Below are 18,562 nucleotides of genomic sequence, written 5' to 3'. Positions count from 1 at the left end.
TACTTTGAAATTATAAATGCTGATAAGAATAAATCCTTAAACTTGCTTGGAAAATTATTCATGTTGATGGCTCTCAGTTCTTTGCAGTATCCCTCTCAACCAAAATGTAATATTTTCATTACAATTATTAAACATTAGAAGTATACAGAGCAACTACTTTATTCCCTTTCATTTAAATCTTCCTTTTTCAGCCATCCTGTGAAACTAAGTTGGTAAAACTATGAAGAATTTTCTCCCACACTGATGTCACAAACATCTCTGCTGTCCTACATTATTATAAAAAGAAAACCTCATATGCCACCATAAAAGAATAAATTCAGCATCACGCAAAACTACACTTCTCAAAGTCCTTACTCAAGAGTTCAAAGTATATTTACTTTAGATCTCTAAAAATATTTTCAACTATGGAAACTGCAGAGGATTAGAAATTTCAGATTTGCTAAGCTTTTTGACCCCCCCATCACTTCCTTCCCACCTTACTAGAAAGTCTATTTAAGTTTTGTTTTTAATTACCCTTTCATCTTTAATAACTCAAATTCACTTACCGATAAAAGCGATGAAGAAATTCAGTATTGCATAGTACATAATATATATTATATAACATATAACAAATATTTACTGCACAAAAGCAAAATGTTTATTGATCACAAACTCATGAGATAAATACACTTTGTCACACTTCGCAGAAATAAAAATACAAACAAAAGCAGAAAGAATTATAAGAAATCTGATCTTCTGATAATCAAAAGAGAAAGGCTTCAGTTAAAAAAGCTGATGGTCATGAAAATAGAAATTAGTGGAAAAAAATCTTGCACTTAAATTCCAGTTTAAGCAATTCATACTCAGCAGTCAAAATACACAGCTGGTATAAATCTACTGGCTTCTGAGTCAGAAATCATGCAGTGAGCAAAACGTCTCTCCTTTTTTTCATGTGCTAAACCATAATTTTAAGAAATAATTATTTAGCAAATATGTCTGGAAGAAAGTTTTGTCTTAAGGACTCCTTTTTAGCTGAAAGGCTTTTGAGACCCGTAAAATAAAGCCAACGCTGGCCCCCTCTCTTACCCAATATATCCAGCTGCCGTAGGTGCGTGCAGTTGGCAGCGAGCTCCTCAATGTCTGTGTCACACACAGACCTGTTGGCTGTAAGGAAGAGCTTCTGCAGATTGGGGAGTTTGCGTGCAAGGTTTGTGAAGCAGCCTGTGCTGCTCTGGAGCGTAGGACACCAACCAAGGTCAAGTTCTTCCAAAAGCTGGCAGCCTGAGGCCAACTCCGCGATCCCGCTTTCCGTTATGTTTTTACATCTCCACAAATCCAGACTGCGAAGCTTTTTGCATTTTGCTCCCATCATGCTTGCTATAAGGTCATAGTCTTCAATCTGCAAGGAAAGCAGACGCTCCGTCATGTGCAGTGTCATTCAGAGGTGTTTCAAGGTTTGCTTCCTAACACACATAACACATCTGGCTCAAGCATTCGTCATTTCTAAAAATTGTTCATGGTATGGTACAGTGAGATCTACTTTTATAAGAGACAAAAATAAAATTAAATTCTTATAAACCCCAGACTCAGCTGTTTTTAAATTCACTTAATACTGAGGATCAAACCGCAGCAAAAGTTGTTTCTTTGAAGAAACTTTTCTTTTTGCACAGCTGTTTTCCCCTTTAAGGATGATTATAACAGCTTTTATGACCACAGGAAGTGCAACTACTGAAGAATGATTGAAGTACTCATTTCCATTTTAAGTTGATCAGTTACTGCATCTCCTTATGAAAGTCTTATTAATTACTTGTTAAGTGATTACACATACAGAGAATGCCCTAAAACTTAGAAAAAGGCTGAAGAACTCTGAGAAAGCCTACAAACCATTTTAGGCCTAACTAAACCAGTACATAACCCTTAAATATATGACAAAGTTGCATTCATCTTGGATTTTCCAAAAGAGTAGAGTCTAGTATAAACCTCACATTTAACACACGTTTGTGAAACAAACCCAGATTGGTTCCAAAGCGAGTGCACACACACAGACACACACAATCCCCCCACACATCCTGAATGGTCCAAGCACTCACCATGACACAGCTGCCCAGGCTGAGGTGCTGCAGCTCCGAGCAGAAGTTCAAAATACTGAGCAGGGCTGTTTGCTGCCACGGGGGAACACATCAGAAGGAAATACAGAAAGTGAAACAAAGAGAAGAGGTCAATTAGACATTAAAGGCTGTCACCACATTTCTTGAAATACAGCTCAAAACTCTTTTACAGGTGCCTCAAATGCCACTTAATGAGTCTCTGGGTACTTTACCCATTGATTGGCTTAAAGAAATGGTAATCGTTACAAACCTTTATGCAAGTCACTCTGGATGGGCTTGTGTGCTGCCCTGAAGATAGCCACACCCCACTGACCTATCTGCTCATCTCCCACAGGAGAGCCGGTGAAGAGTGCAGCAAGATCAAATAACAGGCAAGGCCAGCCTGCAAACACAGAGGGCTGGCCACACACCAGGAGAAGAGGGCAGGCTCTGACATTCTCCCATCAGCTGCAGCCTGATGGAGCTGCCAATAGAGCTGCACAGCACCAGGGCTGGGCTGGGGACTGGAATGTCAAAGGCGGCTCCGTGCTGACAAGGATGCTGACAGCCACTGAGCACTTGTCACTACTATCATGCTGACTGAAACAGATATAATGGGTATTTTACACTCCTGTTCCTGCCATTTAAGGTTGCCATTCTTTGCAGAAAGTACTGCACATTGCTCAACCTGAAACTGACTGCAACATCAGACGCACCTTACAAAAGTGCACAGCTGGCCTGTTCCACAAAGGAAACTTTTACAGATTTTTTTACCTGTGTTTCTAAGATACAAAAAAATCCTTCTGCACTGTCTGTAGACATATTTTGTTTTGTATTTGGAAACGCTCACAGTGTGAAAAAAAGAATATAAGCTGGGATTCACATCACAAATACCTGTGCATCATAATTAAAACAGCACTTCATTAGGACTTTGTGATCTATATGAGCTTTAAAACAGGACTAGGCTTCACAACACGTTAACAACAAAAATATGTGCATTTCTACAGGATATACAACAGTTTCTAATAGAAAAAAACAAGCAATATACAAATGACAAAGTAATCTACTGCTATTAAGTGTAATTACAACAAGAGCACTAGTCAACAATATTTGTATGCAGGGGTAGAATAATTTATAGTTTCTTTAAAGATAAATTTACTTGTTTTCAGAAAACTTATAGTTAAATGCTTTGGTTAGTTTCCCCTGTTACATTCTAATGGAACTTGGCAGAAATATATCACCAAGAAGAAACATCTGATTCCTGGAAAGACTGGCAGACACAGAACAGGGACATAGCATGGGGCATTCACAGAGACCATTTCAGACATTTAATTTAGGTGTCTCCAAGGAGCAATTATAAATACCCAACACTTGACATGCTGAATCTTGATTCTAGCTTGGCCTTCTAAGATTTGATTTCCCAAAGGCAGCCTAAAAGTAGATGCTAAGAGTAAGTCTTCCTCACATAGATCTTGGTAGAAGTCCTACAAAGTCATTGTCCCTTGCTTGCTTGACTTTCATTCACTTGTTAAAGGAAAAGGTAGCGAGGGAATGAAACACTAGCATTAAAAAGACATTATTTAAGAGGTTATTAAGAATATTTTAAGGTTGGTAAATGTGTAAATATCCAATTCATTTTAAATTGAGCAGTTAATAAGCAAATGGTTCATTTGGATCATGAAAGAGGAATAACAAATAACTCAAAGAGAATGAGACACTGTCTTTCTTATTCAACTCACTGAAAGTTATGAGCTTCAGAACCTACTCAGGTGCACAAATTAAAAGCAAAATCCTCAAATCCCTGTCTGCAAACCTTAAATATTTGAGCTAAAAAAAATCAGTCTCTAAGAGCACACAGAGCTCCAAACAAGGTTTCTGCAGATATTCAGATATCTCCATAGGAAAGCTGAATATATTGCTGCATTCCACCAAGTCTTTCAGTAATGGTTTCCAGATTGGAATTGAAACACTGGCCTGAAAGGATGGGAAACAGCAATCTCTTTCCTTACTTGACACAAACAGTACAAAAGTGAACAGTCACTCTGAACAGCTAGAAGGATGTGAGATCAATTCCACGCCTCTTCTGAGAGGGGTGAAATACAGAGGAGGACTAGTATTCATAGTTATCTTGATAGATAATTGAGCTCCATGTGTTAACTTCAACAGGAATATCATGGATCTCTCAGAGTACCTTTTTAGTCCCTCTCTTTTTTAAGACAGTCCTTCCTGTATTGCCATGCACTGAGGCTACATTTGCAAAGGTCTTTTCACAATCTATTACTTTAAACCATTATTTAAAAAACAAAACCAACTTTTTTTAAAAGCACTAGAAATTTGAATAATAGAAGGGAGCTTGGTAGAACACCATGTCATACCATCACAAATCATGCCAAGTCAAGCCCAAGAGTAAACAACCACATACTCAACATTCATTTCACTGGCTATATTAATTCCTCTTCTGGGGCTCACACATGCCCACACACAGCAAACCAGATTTCCTTCAGACGCAGTGTCTGTTCTTCTGTAACTGAGGTGGGCTTTGCATATGTCATGCAAGAAGAAAAAACTCATTGTGCATGCTTAGCTATGTCTCAGTCAGTTGAGAATCCAGGTGGCAAAAGACATGAAAATAGCAGGAGAGAATGGCAGCTCACAGAATCCATATGCACTCCATATAGGAGGACGATCATTGTAATAACCTGTCTGTGTCAAGCCATCTGTCAGTACAACAGCATGAGCGACACCACTCCTACTGCAGCAAAGGAGAACAGCAAGGCAGTCACCCCATCCTGGAGCTCTAACAGGCCAACTTTCCTGTGTTAGAGTGCTTCACAAGACAAGCCTGAACCTGGAGTCTAACTTCACTTTCTTGGCCAAGTAGAGACACTCAAATCAAAGACTATCCATCTAACAACATTCTTCAGCCTAGCAGCCAAGACATTTACAGTTTGGAGATTTTTGGAGTTTTCCCTGAAACAAAGGCAAAATTTAACTTTGTACCTGCTCCCTTTTAAAGGGATTGAGAGAGAGTGGATGATTACTGAAACCCACAAAAAAAGACTTTAGAAACAAACTTTAGATAAGATTTACTTTTGCTTAACGGAATCACGGCATCAGTGGCCTAAATTTCTTTTGCCATCCAAGGAAAACAAAACCTACCAAAATAATCAATATTTATAAGATGCCACAGACAACAGGAAAAGTTCAAAGCGAGTGAATAAAATGGTCTGCTCTATCCTCCATTCCCAGGAAAGAGGTTTTTAGATGAGGAAAACAGAGTGAAGAAGTTGTTTTCAGAAAGAAGACTGTGATGTCAAACTGATTGGAAGGATATGACAGTGCTGCTAAACACAATCTTACAGAGCATATTTCAGAAATATTTTAAGGCATAAGAGTCATAAACCTCAGAAAGAGGGAAGATGGCCTGCAGATTCTCTGAAATCTTTATATACAAGTACAACAAATGTCTCTCAGAAAGGACATCAACACAGCTGATCCTGGCTTGAACAGGAGATGAGATTACCATCTGAAATCCTACTTTTCTCCACACAGGACAGGTGACAGGTCTGTCCAAACATCAAAGTCCTTCCTCCACCCTGTAAGACACACCTGGATACACACAATAATATTTAGTGGGACACAGTTCTGTGCTATGTATACTTTCAAATAAATGGGTGGTATTGGACTAAATTGTATCCTACCTGTCTTAGTAAAGGCCTTGGCCATCACACAAGTTCTGACTTCAATGTTGAAAAAGTAATGCTGGTTTGAACAGACAACCCCAGCAGAAAAACCAAACACTGGTGTCAGAGCAATATACTTGGCAAGACTGAATCTTGCTTGGCTTTTTCCAGGATTTTTTTACATTCATGATCCAGCAGAAAACACAAATCATTTCTGATGTATGATGAAAGCATCTAACAGATAGCCTGAGCTCCAAGTCTGTTCAAACAGAAAACCCTTCTGTCTGTGGCAAATGTGACTCACCTGTGAAAGATGCACTTAGAACATTTAACTATTTACTCATTGCAGTTTCATTGTCAAGTAGTTAGAGATTTAAAAATATAAAAAGGATTAAAAAATACAAATGATGCACTATAATATGGCTATCACACAACAACTGCACTACTATGCCACAAGGCATGAAAATAAGTGCACCACAGTGTGACTCTGGAAGATTAAAGGAAGAGCTTAAGAAAAACAACATTTTGCTTTGGGTTAGAGAAGAAATAGTCTGCAGCTTTTAATTAACTTTCTATAGATAAATCTTGTAAGATACTTTTAAATTTGTAACTGTTTTACTCGAGACAAACAACAGGTTGTTTCTTCCTCTTCTCAGAAGAGCCATGTCTGACATAAATTGGGAATTCTTCCAGTCTCTCAATATAAAACAAGAGCCTAAGTCTTTTAAAATACTTTTATTCTTCTGCAATTGTTTCTTCAAATTTTTCAGTGACGTTATTGCTAAGACAAAGGAATCTAAAAATTATCTGTAGATAATTAAAGACTGCTTTCTCCCTTCCCTGGCTCACTACGTTTTTAATCAGAGTTACTAATTCTCCAGTTGACCTTTTTGTTGAAGAAGAAATTGAATTATATAGGATTTAATTTTGTATTTTTAACATTAAAAATCCAAGACACTAGTAGAAAATATTTCCTTCAATAGCCAACCCCACAATGCTGCCTCAATGAGGAGGGGTAAATGTAGTAAAGAGGAGGTAACTCCACAGGATGCTTTAAGTATTCTGTCTTCCTCAAAACTATCAAAGTCAATGAGTTTTGAATAAATTCCTTAAAATTATTTGAACCTGAGATACTGAAAGAAAAAAAACAAACCTGGAGAACTGTGAAGGCCAAGCCAATGAAATCTATGTCACTCTCAAGCCCACCAATCACATCCATAATTCTCAGAAGCTGATTCTTTAGTAGAACAATAAAAATATTCTTAGAACTGCACAGAAAGGCTCCTCTGTTCATGATCTGAGCAGAAGCTTACCTTTTGTCTCCAAAAGGTTTAAATTTACAGCAAGGGATGCTGGAATTGGCTGACTTACCCAGAGAAACACACAATTGTGGGAACAGATTAGAGTAAAACATCTCTAACTTCAGCACACACACCATGAGTGCTACTTACTGTAGCTAAATTCAAATGTATTTTCAAATAGTTGATGTATCAGTCTACCTTAAGCCAGTGAAATAGCATTCCACAGCCACCACACCTATAAAAGTTTTGGCATACTAGAACTACCTATAGTAAAAAACCCAACCAACCAAACAAGGAAGTCCTCAAAAGAAACCAATTCTATTTCAATCTGAGTGCCAGTACTGCTATAGATATTTGTAATTACAAACACCCTCCATACAAATGCAAAATACAATCTTGTTAAGACTGTCAAAAGCAATTAAAAATCTACAGAAATTCACAATTCTTATTTTTTCCTCCCTTTGGCATTATACAGCACTAAAAGAAAGCCAAAACTGAACTGTTTGGGTGAGGGGACTTTCTTGGCACAGTCTGTGAAAGAACTAAGTCAGAAATTACTTGGCACCTGCTATTCTACCACAACAATTAAAAACCTCATTGGATGTAAAGCCAGAATTCTGTAAACTTCTACTGAACCACGCCTTTTGGAAGGTACAACAGGGCAAACCAATATTGCCTGTAAGTAAAAAAAGGTCTACTTCAGGAATTTCCAGGTAGTGTACCTCTGCATCTAAAAACCTACAATCATGCTGCAGTAGTCCTCAAAAGCAATTTTTTTAACAGAAAGGAGAATGTAATACATGAATAATGCAGAAAACCAAATGTAGGATAATGGTGAAACACAACTTTCATCTAAATCTGCTCCAACAAAGAAATTGTGCAATATGATTTTCCCTCCCATTTTCCGCCACACTCACAGTATTTCAAAGCATCAAGATAATTTCAGTTCCAGACTTCTTGGTCTATGATATTTCAAAACAATTATGCTAAAGATACGAGGTACTGTGAGTGGTTTATAGAGAGGAGATGTATGCTAATAAACATGTGAGAGTCAGTGGTTTAACCAGATGAAATAACTACAAAATTAATTTTAGATAATTATAAAGTAATTATAATTACAAAGTAATACAAAGTCTTAGTTTTCAGAAAAAGTTTTCATACCTGCTGGTTGCCCAGAAAGCACTCATTTTCAGACTGCTTCTAAGAGTTTTGAGTTCTGAGTATAAATACCTATACTCAGTAGCTTATTTTTTACAGAAAAAACCCACATCTGGGGATCATACACAAACATTCAATAATACACAAAATACATAACACACTATGTCTTGTTTGATCTAGAGGTCTACAGAGCTATTCAAGTTGTTCACCTTCTATTGGTCTATTTTTCATTATAGGTTAATTTTCAGCTAAATAAAATGTTACAGAAAATGTCAGGGAATCATATGTTACATTTGAACTAAATGGTGGCCCAATTTGTTTAATGCTTAAGTCCTTCAGTTCCCTGAGCTATTTCATGAGGAAACAAATAGAAGAGGTCACCTCACCCTTTACACTGTTGTTTTTGTGGCCTTTTGGAAGAACAAGATGATGCCCATGTAGTCCCAGAGAGAGAGAGATATCCCCTGCAAGTATCCAATCACTTTGTGGCCAGAAATGATTATACCTCCTAAACAACCTTAGACAATCCTTTCCTCAAATTTTCCAGATGAAAAAAGGTTGAGCTTTGTAACAAACTGAACTTCCTGCAACTTAAAAAAGGATGTTAAGTTATGTACAGTATTTCAAGTCCTTACACACACCCCTATGTAGAGTATCCTATATAGTATCACACATCAGAGAACCTCAGTCAAGATTCTTTATATCTATCCTCACCCCACAGCTACAAAATGAGTAAGTTGCTACTACACAAATTTTATTGACAGAAGAAGTGTAGCATACAGAAACCTTCCAACTGGCCATGGTCAGAGATCAGGAACACAAAGCTCCCAGGTTAAATTCCCAATTAGTGTCATCAGCACTCTGAGAATCACAGAAGAGCTAAGCATGGGAAGGAACTTCTGGAAACTGTTTAGCTCAGACCACCTGGATCCAGCTCAGCTGGCATCTCCAAACCAACTGAAAAATGCTGGCAAGAGATGTGGGACCCAGTCCCTTCCCAGGATGAGGCCCCCACCCTGTCCTTAAATACCACAATCACCAGGGTAATGAGTAATGCCCTCTGCCATTAATGCAGACAATTTTCTTTCATAGATTCCAAATAAACATGGCAGCAAATCATTTTCCTCCATACTAGAAGCTGGCATTAGAACAGGAATTCTATTCTCCCCCAGGTATCTATCAGCTATCACCCTGGATGATACAACATGGAAAGAAACATGATGAAAAGGGAGACAATTGAAATGTATTCATTAAAAATCTGCTGCCCATATCTCCCTAATGCACATGGGTTATAGGACCATTTCTGAGATATCATTTTTAAGACTGTGATAAAACTTCTGTCTCCAAAACTTTATGACACATTTCAAAACACTGATGCAATATGGACACTCCTAAGTGTGAGGCAAGAGAAGAACAAGGTGGAATGAGCCTCATTAACAAGTGCAGGTGCAGCCTCTCAAAAGTCAGAACAACCTGGCTCTTCAGAAACAGACCCAGTATCATTTGCAAGCTGGCATTCAGAATATCCAGGGGCACCTTTCTGTTCTCTACACCTACTTGGCAGTGCCAGGGGCACAGCAGGGACTGGGACACAGCAACACAGCAATTACTGAATTAATTCAATGAAAGTAATACTCTCTGCAGTTAATTAAATTACTGTATTTTGATTTTGCTGTATTTGGTCAAATTATGTCCTCCCTTATGTCTGCAAATCTGTTTTACACATTCTTCTTCCCCCTCACTTCACATTACAGGCCCAAACAACCAAATTCCACACTGTGAGCCTGACATGAAATGAAAAAGCACCATCAAGGCCCTTGTATCACATGATTGTCACTGACTCAACTTGATTCCAAGAATCCACATTCCAGCTAGAGCCTTTCACCTTTTTTTTTCCACTATTTGCTTGCAACTCTTCATCCTAAAGATTCATACCCAAGCCAATGGAACTTTGCCCAAACTGAAACAATAAACTCTAAACAATAGCTCTCAAAAGTATGATGTGACCCATAATAGGGTATTTCTGAAAACACTGTTGGACATTTTTATGGAACCATTAAATGTTATATTGCTCATAGTATAAGAAAATAAGAGTTATTACATTCACTACTATGATTCTTCTGCTTCTTTTTGGCATCCAGGATTTCCAGTGTCCTCTCTTGCAGCTACCCAAGTTCCAAATTTGCTTTTGGTCAAAATTATCAGAGATAAAATCTATAAATACAACACTTGCTTTAAAATGTGTGAAAAAAAAAGTCCTTTGTCCATTGTAATTAGATTTGAATTTAGTTCATTTTGTATCTCAAATATAATCGCAATACAATCTTTACTTTTTTTTTTCTTTACACATTAGAAAGATGTCAGAATATCATGCAATATGAAATATATCATCTTACATTAAAATTTACACCCATCAGTAAGAAGACTGACAAGTTCTCCTACTGTAATTGTGGCTTTGGTTTCTTTAAAAATACATTTTTGGCTGCATTATTTATATGGACTAAATACTTCACAATAAGCATTCAATTAAGATAATATTCATGCTCAAGGATAAAGATGTGCATTGCCAATTACTGTATACAGTAATACATTGTTCATTGTATTCTTCAAAAGTAGCAAGGCCAACAAGTGCTTAAGTTATGCTGTGAATACACTCAACAAATAAACATTAAGCAGTTATGTATCAGTAAATACTAATTCCATCAGCACAAAAATCCCACAAGTATAACAGTGGTGTTGAGTACAAAGAAATTACATTTATAAAAAGTTGAGATCAGTTTCTTAAAGCAAGACACAAATTATTCAAGCATATACATAATCAAACAACCTTTAAGAATCTCTAATGAACTTAAAGCACTGGAAAAATGAGCCACATTTGGTGGGGAGGAGGATAGCCATACAGGACACATTTTTTAGTAATTGAAAAGTTACTGAAAGTCACTGGACTTTCTTTCTTCTAACAGAAATGTTGAAATCATTCAAAGGTATTGGAAGCCTCAATTCAGAGGTGAGAAAACAATTTTCTACACAGAACTTCACACTCAATATGTCAAGGAAATAACATTACTTGTGGCCTTAAGAATCATCAGGGTTAAGATCAAAGACTACAACATTCTCCAGAGGGTACAGCAATGTTCCAAAGCAGCAGTACACTAAGTAGCAAAACACCAGCCTTGCCCATTTCACTAAAAACATACACTTAAAAACTGCAGCTTTTGATTACAGAAACAATGGCAACATTTTTAAATACAAAACCTATTCAAAGCAAACAGCTAAAGTGAGAAGAAACTGTAATTACAATTGCTCAGACAACATAACATTACTAAATTTATTGAGTTTCCATTGCCCTCAAAATCTATGCACTTCAAAAAAATCATTAATAGTAGTCAGTGTTTCAGCAGAGTGTTTCCTTAGAATTTATTTGTTAGTGTCACAGTAATCATATACCTGGGAAAAGTACAACAAATACTTTAAATTTAGATGTTGAAAGAACTTTTTTCCTCTTTTTTAGTGTTAAAATGCAGAAAAGGAAAAGGCTACAGTAGGACTTAGACTGCAAGAAAATCCTGGATCTGGGCAGGTACTTGGGAGTGTGTATGGGAGAAATACAATTTATTTTATTAAAATATTAATTCTGTATTTTTATTAAGCATAATAATGCAAAACCAGAAACAGCATTATTATATGCTGACCAATAGGATGGAAAATCTTCATCTCTTCCTGTGTTATTTAATCACATGTCCAAATCCACAACCAAGAGAAAAAATTGTACTATTTACCCAGATGTGCTCTAACACATGAAAATTTTGTAGTTTATTTTGCTCATTGCTTGGTTTAGGAAAAAAAGCAAGCCCCTGAATTATTTAGGAAAACTATCTAAATGAAATGAACTGATTTTTCTTTTGGATTCTTCTTCTTGGATTTTGAAACAGAACTTTAACAGAGCACTGTATCAGCTCTGTTCTTATCACCTTCTTATTTTCTCATAATAAACACATACTTGTTATCAGTTTGCATTTTTTCCTTAGTGGATTCACAGCCTCAGATTCTTTTCACTGAGCAGATCCAGTTGGCAACAATACAATGCCAAGTTCTTGGTTAATCATTAGCATTGTTCCTCTGTTTGCTCCTCAGAAGCTCCAACAACGAGGACAGGAGCAGAAATTTCACAAAAATCAAGAATCCTAACAGTTCTTTGACAAGTTTCAGAGAAGTCTCAATCACTTGACATCATGCTTGATCTATCTATCCTTTTTTGCATATAGCCATCACTTACTAACAAGATTTCTGTACCAGCTGAAAAGTACAGAAGGAGTGGCAGCCTATTTTGTACAGATAACCAAAGGTTTGCACTAAGAGAAGCTCATATTGAGAAAGATAATGTTATTTCTAAAAATCTGTGACTTTTGTAGTTCTAATGCTCTAATTCAAGTCCTATGCCACATCTTCATTCTTTCCCTTCTATTTTTTGACCTGTGATGCACAATGTATACTGTTAAGTGGCTTTATATTAACAATAACACCCAAGCATCATCTCAAATTTACCTATTTAAATTTCCAGAAATTTCTCTTCCACTGTTTATTAGGAACACTGCCTTTTGTTCAAACATACATATAAAATGGAAGCACAATCTTGTATAAACTTGATTATGAATGAATGTTCTTGTCAGCTACAAGCAGAGGCATGTCCATACACATGAAAGGGAGAAGTGAATCTTCACAATGTAAGGGCTTCAACGTCAGGAAATATTTACCCACATTCAGCTTAATTTCAAGCTCTGCTCAGCAAAGCAATAGCAGAGGAATGAGTTACCAATCACCTCAGAGTACATTTCATCTGCTGCACTATTACAATCATGAAGTCTCAAACTTCAGAAGTTACCTGAGTAGAATCAAGAAGATTCTGATCAATCAACAGTAAAAAAAAATAAAATTATAAAATCACTACCTCTGATACAATGATCTTTCCTGGATCTGAAAAAGCTTTGTGAATTAGAGCCAATAGTCAAAATGAAATAAAAAGGTTTACCCAAGATTAACAAAAAGACTAGTATTGTAGAAACAGAACAGATACACCCAAGGCACCAATACAGCTCTATTCAAAAAATGCAGGGCTCACCAATTTTCTTTGTGGTTTGAAGAAAATAATACTTGCTTCAATACAGAGAGCAGCCACCACAAAGTCCTGGTGACTGCACAGCCCACAGTAAGCATCACTCAACACCAGGCAGATCACCCTTCAATCTGCCTTGTGTTACCCACTCCATTACAGACACCTGGCTGGAACTTGGGCACAAACAGACTTAGGATTCACCAAATAAAGGACAACAAGACCCAACTAACTCTAATATGTGTGTCAGGTGCTTATGAATGCAATATTGTAATCTTAACTCCAGATGTCCCTTGCACATCTGGTTGACAGAATCTACTGTTCCAACTTCATTCCCTTCATCACACCACAGATTAACACCCCACACAATCCAGAGTCACAGCCTGACTTCTGTGCACCAAAAGCACAAACACAAGTAACACACACAACCAAATCCTTCTTAAAATGTTAAATCTAGAATTAGAAGCTAGGAAAAAAGCCTGCAGAGACATGGGTTTGCCCCCATTCTGGCACAGCTTTTGCAACACAAAAGTAGAACAGCTCCCAGGTAAACCATGCTGGCAAGGTTGTAACACCTAAGCAATGTAGCTACTGAGAGAGAATGGAATTTTTCTGATTCAAACTGCTAAGTTTATAAGGATACAATATTTGTAAAATGTAGCAAACTACAACAGACTTCTCAGCTACTTGTAGCACACAAACCCATTCCATCTTAGAGAGGAAATGTGTTGCAGCAAGCAGTAACAACTCTGATTTGGGCAAGTAACTGTATAAAGAGGTAATTTTTAGACTGTAAATGAAAAGTTTTATGAAAAACTTGTGTTCTCTGTCTCGATTACTGCTAATATACAAAGACTGTAGGAATCTAGAAATTTGTAATTTTAAAAATGTGTAATTTTACCACATTGCTTAAAACAGGTGGTGACAAGTCACCAACCTACCATGAAAGTTAAAACATGCAGGCCAAAAGCTATTCTGAAAATAAAAAACCATCCTAAGGTTTTTGAAACTACCTTTGGATTTCCTGAATTTAGCTCTGAATTGACACTCAAAATACTAATTTACTTCTTCATTATTGGGAAAAAAAAACCAACCCCCAAACCAGCTTTATCAGGATTGGAAATACTTATTGCAAAGGTTGAAAATAGCTGCTCCTACCTCCACTTTCGTTCTGTAGAGAATGAGACGCTTTAGGCTGCCCACTTTGGCAATGTGGTTGAAAGCCTGAGGTGGGATTTTATCACATGATGAGAGATTTAACTCCTGAAGATTTGGACACATTTCAGTGATGACCTCCAAGCACGTTTCATTGAGGAAATGGCCGCAAGACAACTCAAGACGTACTAGTTCAGAGCCACAGACTTTCAGGAACCTGTAAAAGAAGCCCATGTTTGAAGTGAAAAATTAACATACTTTCAGGTGAGAGTCTGAATACTGTCAAAACCTCAACCATGCAAACCAGGAAATAATTCCTTTCAACAAAGAAAAGACAAAAGTCTTGATAATTCTGTTTTGATTTAGGCAGTTAGAACATGCTTTGTTATTAACTCTGAGATAATGGAGCAAAGTAAAACACTGATCATATTTGAAATGTTTTAAAACAGCTGAAAGCCAATTTTGACAACGGCCTGCAAGTTTACACCAATAATTTCATATTTATCTCAGAAAGATCTGCAAATATAAAAATTAGGTTAAACAAATACTTTTAAACTGATTATCTATTCAGAATTGCTTTAAGACTTCCAGGCAAATCAATACCTGCTAGCTGTTCTAGAATACAAATTCCTAAGGAATATATGGAATATATTACTTTCATTGGAATTATAAAAAATTAATATATCATATGAGAAAAGACCCAAAATGTAGAAACTTTGATGGTCTCTATATTTTGCTTTCCTGTCAGAGATCTTGTGTCAGAATCTCAAGCTCTTTTATCTCTAATCCGAGTTTTAACCAAAATGACACAAACTTAGTCCCTTTTCATTTCAAAGATAACCTTCAAACTGTAAATTAACCACTAGGCTTGTACGCTTGATATTTAATAAGATTAAAAAGCCCACACAATTGCCATGCTTATATTTTGATAGTTCCTCCAGTAGAAAAACTAGTGTCTTAAACTACAGGTTGTAATGAGTTTCCCATGTTATTTCCTAGAATAATGGATCTACATGTGAAAGAGCATGAATTAGTTTCTCTTAATAAATATTCTGATCTGTTCTCTTACCAGTTCTATCCTACAAAAACATTCAGGCAGACAAAAGCAGCTTCAGGTTCTGACACTTCCACCATGAAGTCAATATTACTTCTTGGGTTTAACTGATGGAATAAAAATGCCAGACCGACACAAGGCTCCTGCTTGCACAAAAACTCCTATTGCTGCAAGGAAAGAGTTATTATCCTTCCCAAGCATTTGTTCATGCTGAAGCTTAGTATGAAATTGCTGCTGGTCTTAGAAGACACATTCAGGGAGGCATTCCTTAATGACACCCCAAGCCCAAGACTTGAAATCCATCTTTCGAGATCCAAGTTTTCAAGCTGCCTCCTTTCCTTATTTTTTCATTACTCACTCAAGTCATACTTGCTGTTCATTATCACCTTTCTTTATTCCTTTCACCTTGCATATTACATGACCTTAGTGTGATTACATAGATCCTATGTAATACAGAGGGAAAAGGAGATTCCAGGATGGCATCTCCATCCCTGGAATGGAGTCACCTGAAAAGAGTCACCTGAAACCTTGACTGACCTGATCTAGCGTTGGGGACACTGGCACTTCAAGTGGGAGCTTGGAGTAGACGACCTTCAGAGGTCCCTAACATCCAACATTTCTATGAGCCTAAGCAAACAGAAACAAAGAGAGGGTCTGAGACACTCAGGAAGGGGAGACATAAGCCTCAGAGCCACAGGAGTTCTGCCATGGATGGTCTGCAAGTCTACTCCTCCACTGGTTTTTTCTAACTCTGCAGTCTCTATTTAGGCTCTATTTTAGCTTTTAAAGTCAGACTTTAATAAAACACCAAGCAGTTTCCATAGTGGATACAGTGAATGCACAGAGACTGGTAAGCCTTCCTGTGGCAATGTCAGAGCTGAAATGACACGACAATTCACAAGAATTAACATCAGGTATTTAAACATTTAAGTGCTATTTTAGATTAGCAATAGAGTTCAACACTATTATGGAGAAATGCAGGATGGAAATCCCCTGGAAATCAGAGTAGAGATATATGGATACATTGCTGATTACCAATTAGCCAATTCCTCTATTTAATGAGTGCTTTAACAATACATTCACACAGCTTCTTTCATCAACAAATTATCAGGTTTGTTTGAATGATGGTATTTTCCATAAAACTTTGTCAGTCACCACTTATTATACCTCTAGCTTTTAATTTGTTAACAAATAAATATTTTATGAATTACTCCATTACAATAATGGATGTTAGTTTAACTGCCATATAATTTAACAGGGCTTGGCTGTTATAAATGTTAGCAGAGATCAATGCTTTTCTCCTTCTAGGACTATTAAAAGTTAACATTACCAGGTCAGGGAAACACTCAGTTAACCCCCTAGACAAGGAGAAGAACTCCAGGCTCACCAGCTGGAGGAATTATTATCCTCATAACATTTTATTTAAACTCATTACACTTGAAACACTCAGACAGAGACCAAACACAGTGACAGCAACAAGCACTGTCCTTCATGGCTTTGCTGCCTTGTTGGAAAAGGTTATTTAGGAGACATGAAACAGAAACAAAAGGGGGATAAGGTACATGCAGCAGCAGGGTACAAGAATGAGTGGACATGCATGTAGGAAAGAGAGGAACAGGAACAGAAGGAGGAATCTGAGGAAGTCAACAAGCAGCACAGGGCAGAGAACACTGGGCAGAAATGCACAGTTCTGTGGGGACATCTGATCTTTGTTTGAATTAAACAGACTGCTCAGGATAGAGGTTTTTGGGCTGTCTTTCCACATGGATCTCCATGCAGAGCCATATGGCAAGGTTCTCATACTTTCAAAACAAATGTGGCATGGTCTTCATACTTCTGAGACTTAACAGTATCCGAGTGACTGGCTTCATTGAGCTAATCTGAAAACAAACACCCAAAAAAGCACCTTCTACCCAAATCAAAATTTCTTCACATTTTTTCACATACCCCTCCTTTAATCACTGAGGATTGACTGGTTCCTGTTCTCAGTCTCTCCTCTGTTCTGCAGTCATCCATCCCTTTAGTTTTGTTTTTATTATCAATATTTTATACACACCATTTCTGAAGCAATTTCTCTTCATCCCTTCATGTTTGCTATAAAATATGACTGAACAGCCTAGGATAATGTGAACATGCACATTTCTTCTGCTAGACAGTGCATTGGGCCTTTCCCTTGAAGTTTATACTAACATTATACAGCAGCATTTCAGGCCTTTTGGTTCAGTTTTGTTTCTTTCTGGTTTTTGGAGGGTGGAGAGGGGCCCTGTTTTGTCATTTGTTTGGGGTTTTTTTCCTGGGGGGAGGGGATTGTTGTTGGACATAAAAAAAGGAATCCCACTTTCCTTCACCTTCTGCCTATTCTCAAGAACTACTGCTTATTTTTAACCCCCTACTTGCTTTTGGGAAGTAAGTTTAGTGAAGTTTTCCTGAAACATCAGATATATCTATTAGCAGGCAGGATGATATTTGCTCATGGTTAAACCCATCATGATCACAGGGTTACTTAGCCCACTAACGATTTCCAGTCTTGTAATTCATGTGTACATCATAAACATATCTCATGATCCAAAATTCAAACCCAGGGTAAAAGAGATAGTATTCTTCAATGTCAGAATGTAACACCTCCCAAACAAAATTCTCAAAATACCTTTAGACATGTGCTTATGCAGGTACTGAACACATCACATTTCCTCCAATGCTTTCTGGTGGATCTAGAACCTATAATTCACTCTTGACTTAATGATCCTCCCTTACTCTATATGTCCCAGTACAAAATTACTGAAAACTCCACAAAAAGTAGGATCAGTAGTAGTCCTGCTCTCTTTCATCTACTTATGCTCCCTAAATGCAGTTAGCTACATATTTTACATTCCTTTAGTGCAATTAACACAACAGTTTTCTATTATGCTGATTTTACCAAATCTTTTTACAGTTAAAATCTTCACTACTGATTTTATACTCATTGACATATATTTGAATTTGGTATCCAAGAGAGAGAGTGGAAAAGGGAAGCAACTTCCATTTGTGAACAACAC

At 37.1% G+C, this 18,562-nt stretch overlaps 1 protein-coding gene across 2 annotated transcripts in view; it reads right to left on the bottom strand.

Annotated features, from left to right (window-relative positions):
• FBXL4 (F-box and leucine rich repeat protein 4) overlaps positions 1-18,562 on the bottom strand; it is a 56,477-nt gene that overhangs the window by 10,517 nt on the left and 27,398 nt on the right. For both annotated transcript variants that reach the window (XM_054629040.2, XM_054629041.2), the window contains exons 6-8: positions 14,477-14,690; positions 2,070-2,141; positions 1,066-1,378 (exon numbers count right to left, since the gene is read on the bottom strand). In XM_054629040.2, coding sequence (XP_054485015.1) covers positions 1,066-1,378; positions 2,070-2,141; positions 14,477-14,690 — 599 coding nt within the window. The remainder of the gene's footprint in view (positions 1-1,065; positions 1,379-2,069; positions 2,142-14,476; positions 14,691-18,562) is intronic.

Source organism: Agelaius phoeniceus, chromosome 3, assembly GCF_051311805.1.
Source record: "Agelaius phoeniceus isolate bAgePho1 chromosome 3, bAgePho1.hap1, whole genome shotgun sequence".
NCBI classification, from domain to species: Eukaryota; Metazoa; Chordata; class Aves; order Passeriformes; family Icteridae; genus Agelaius; species Agelaius phoeniceus.
This window is presented reverse-complemented; position numbering and strand designations above follow the sequence as displayed.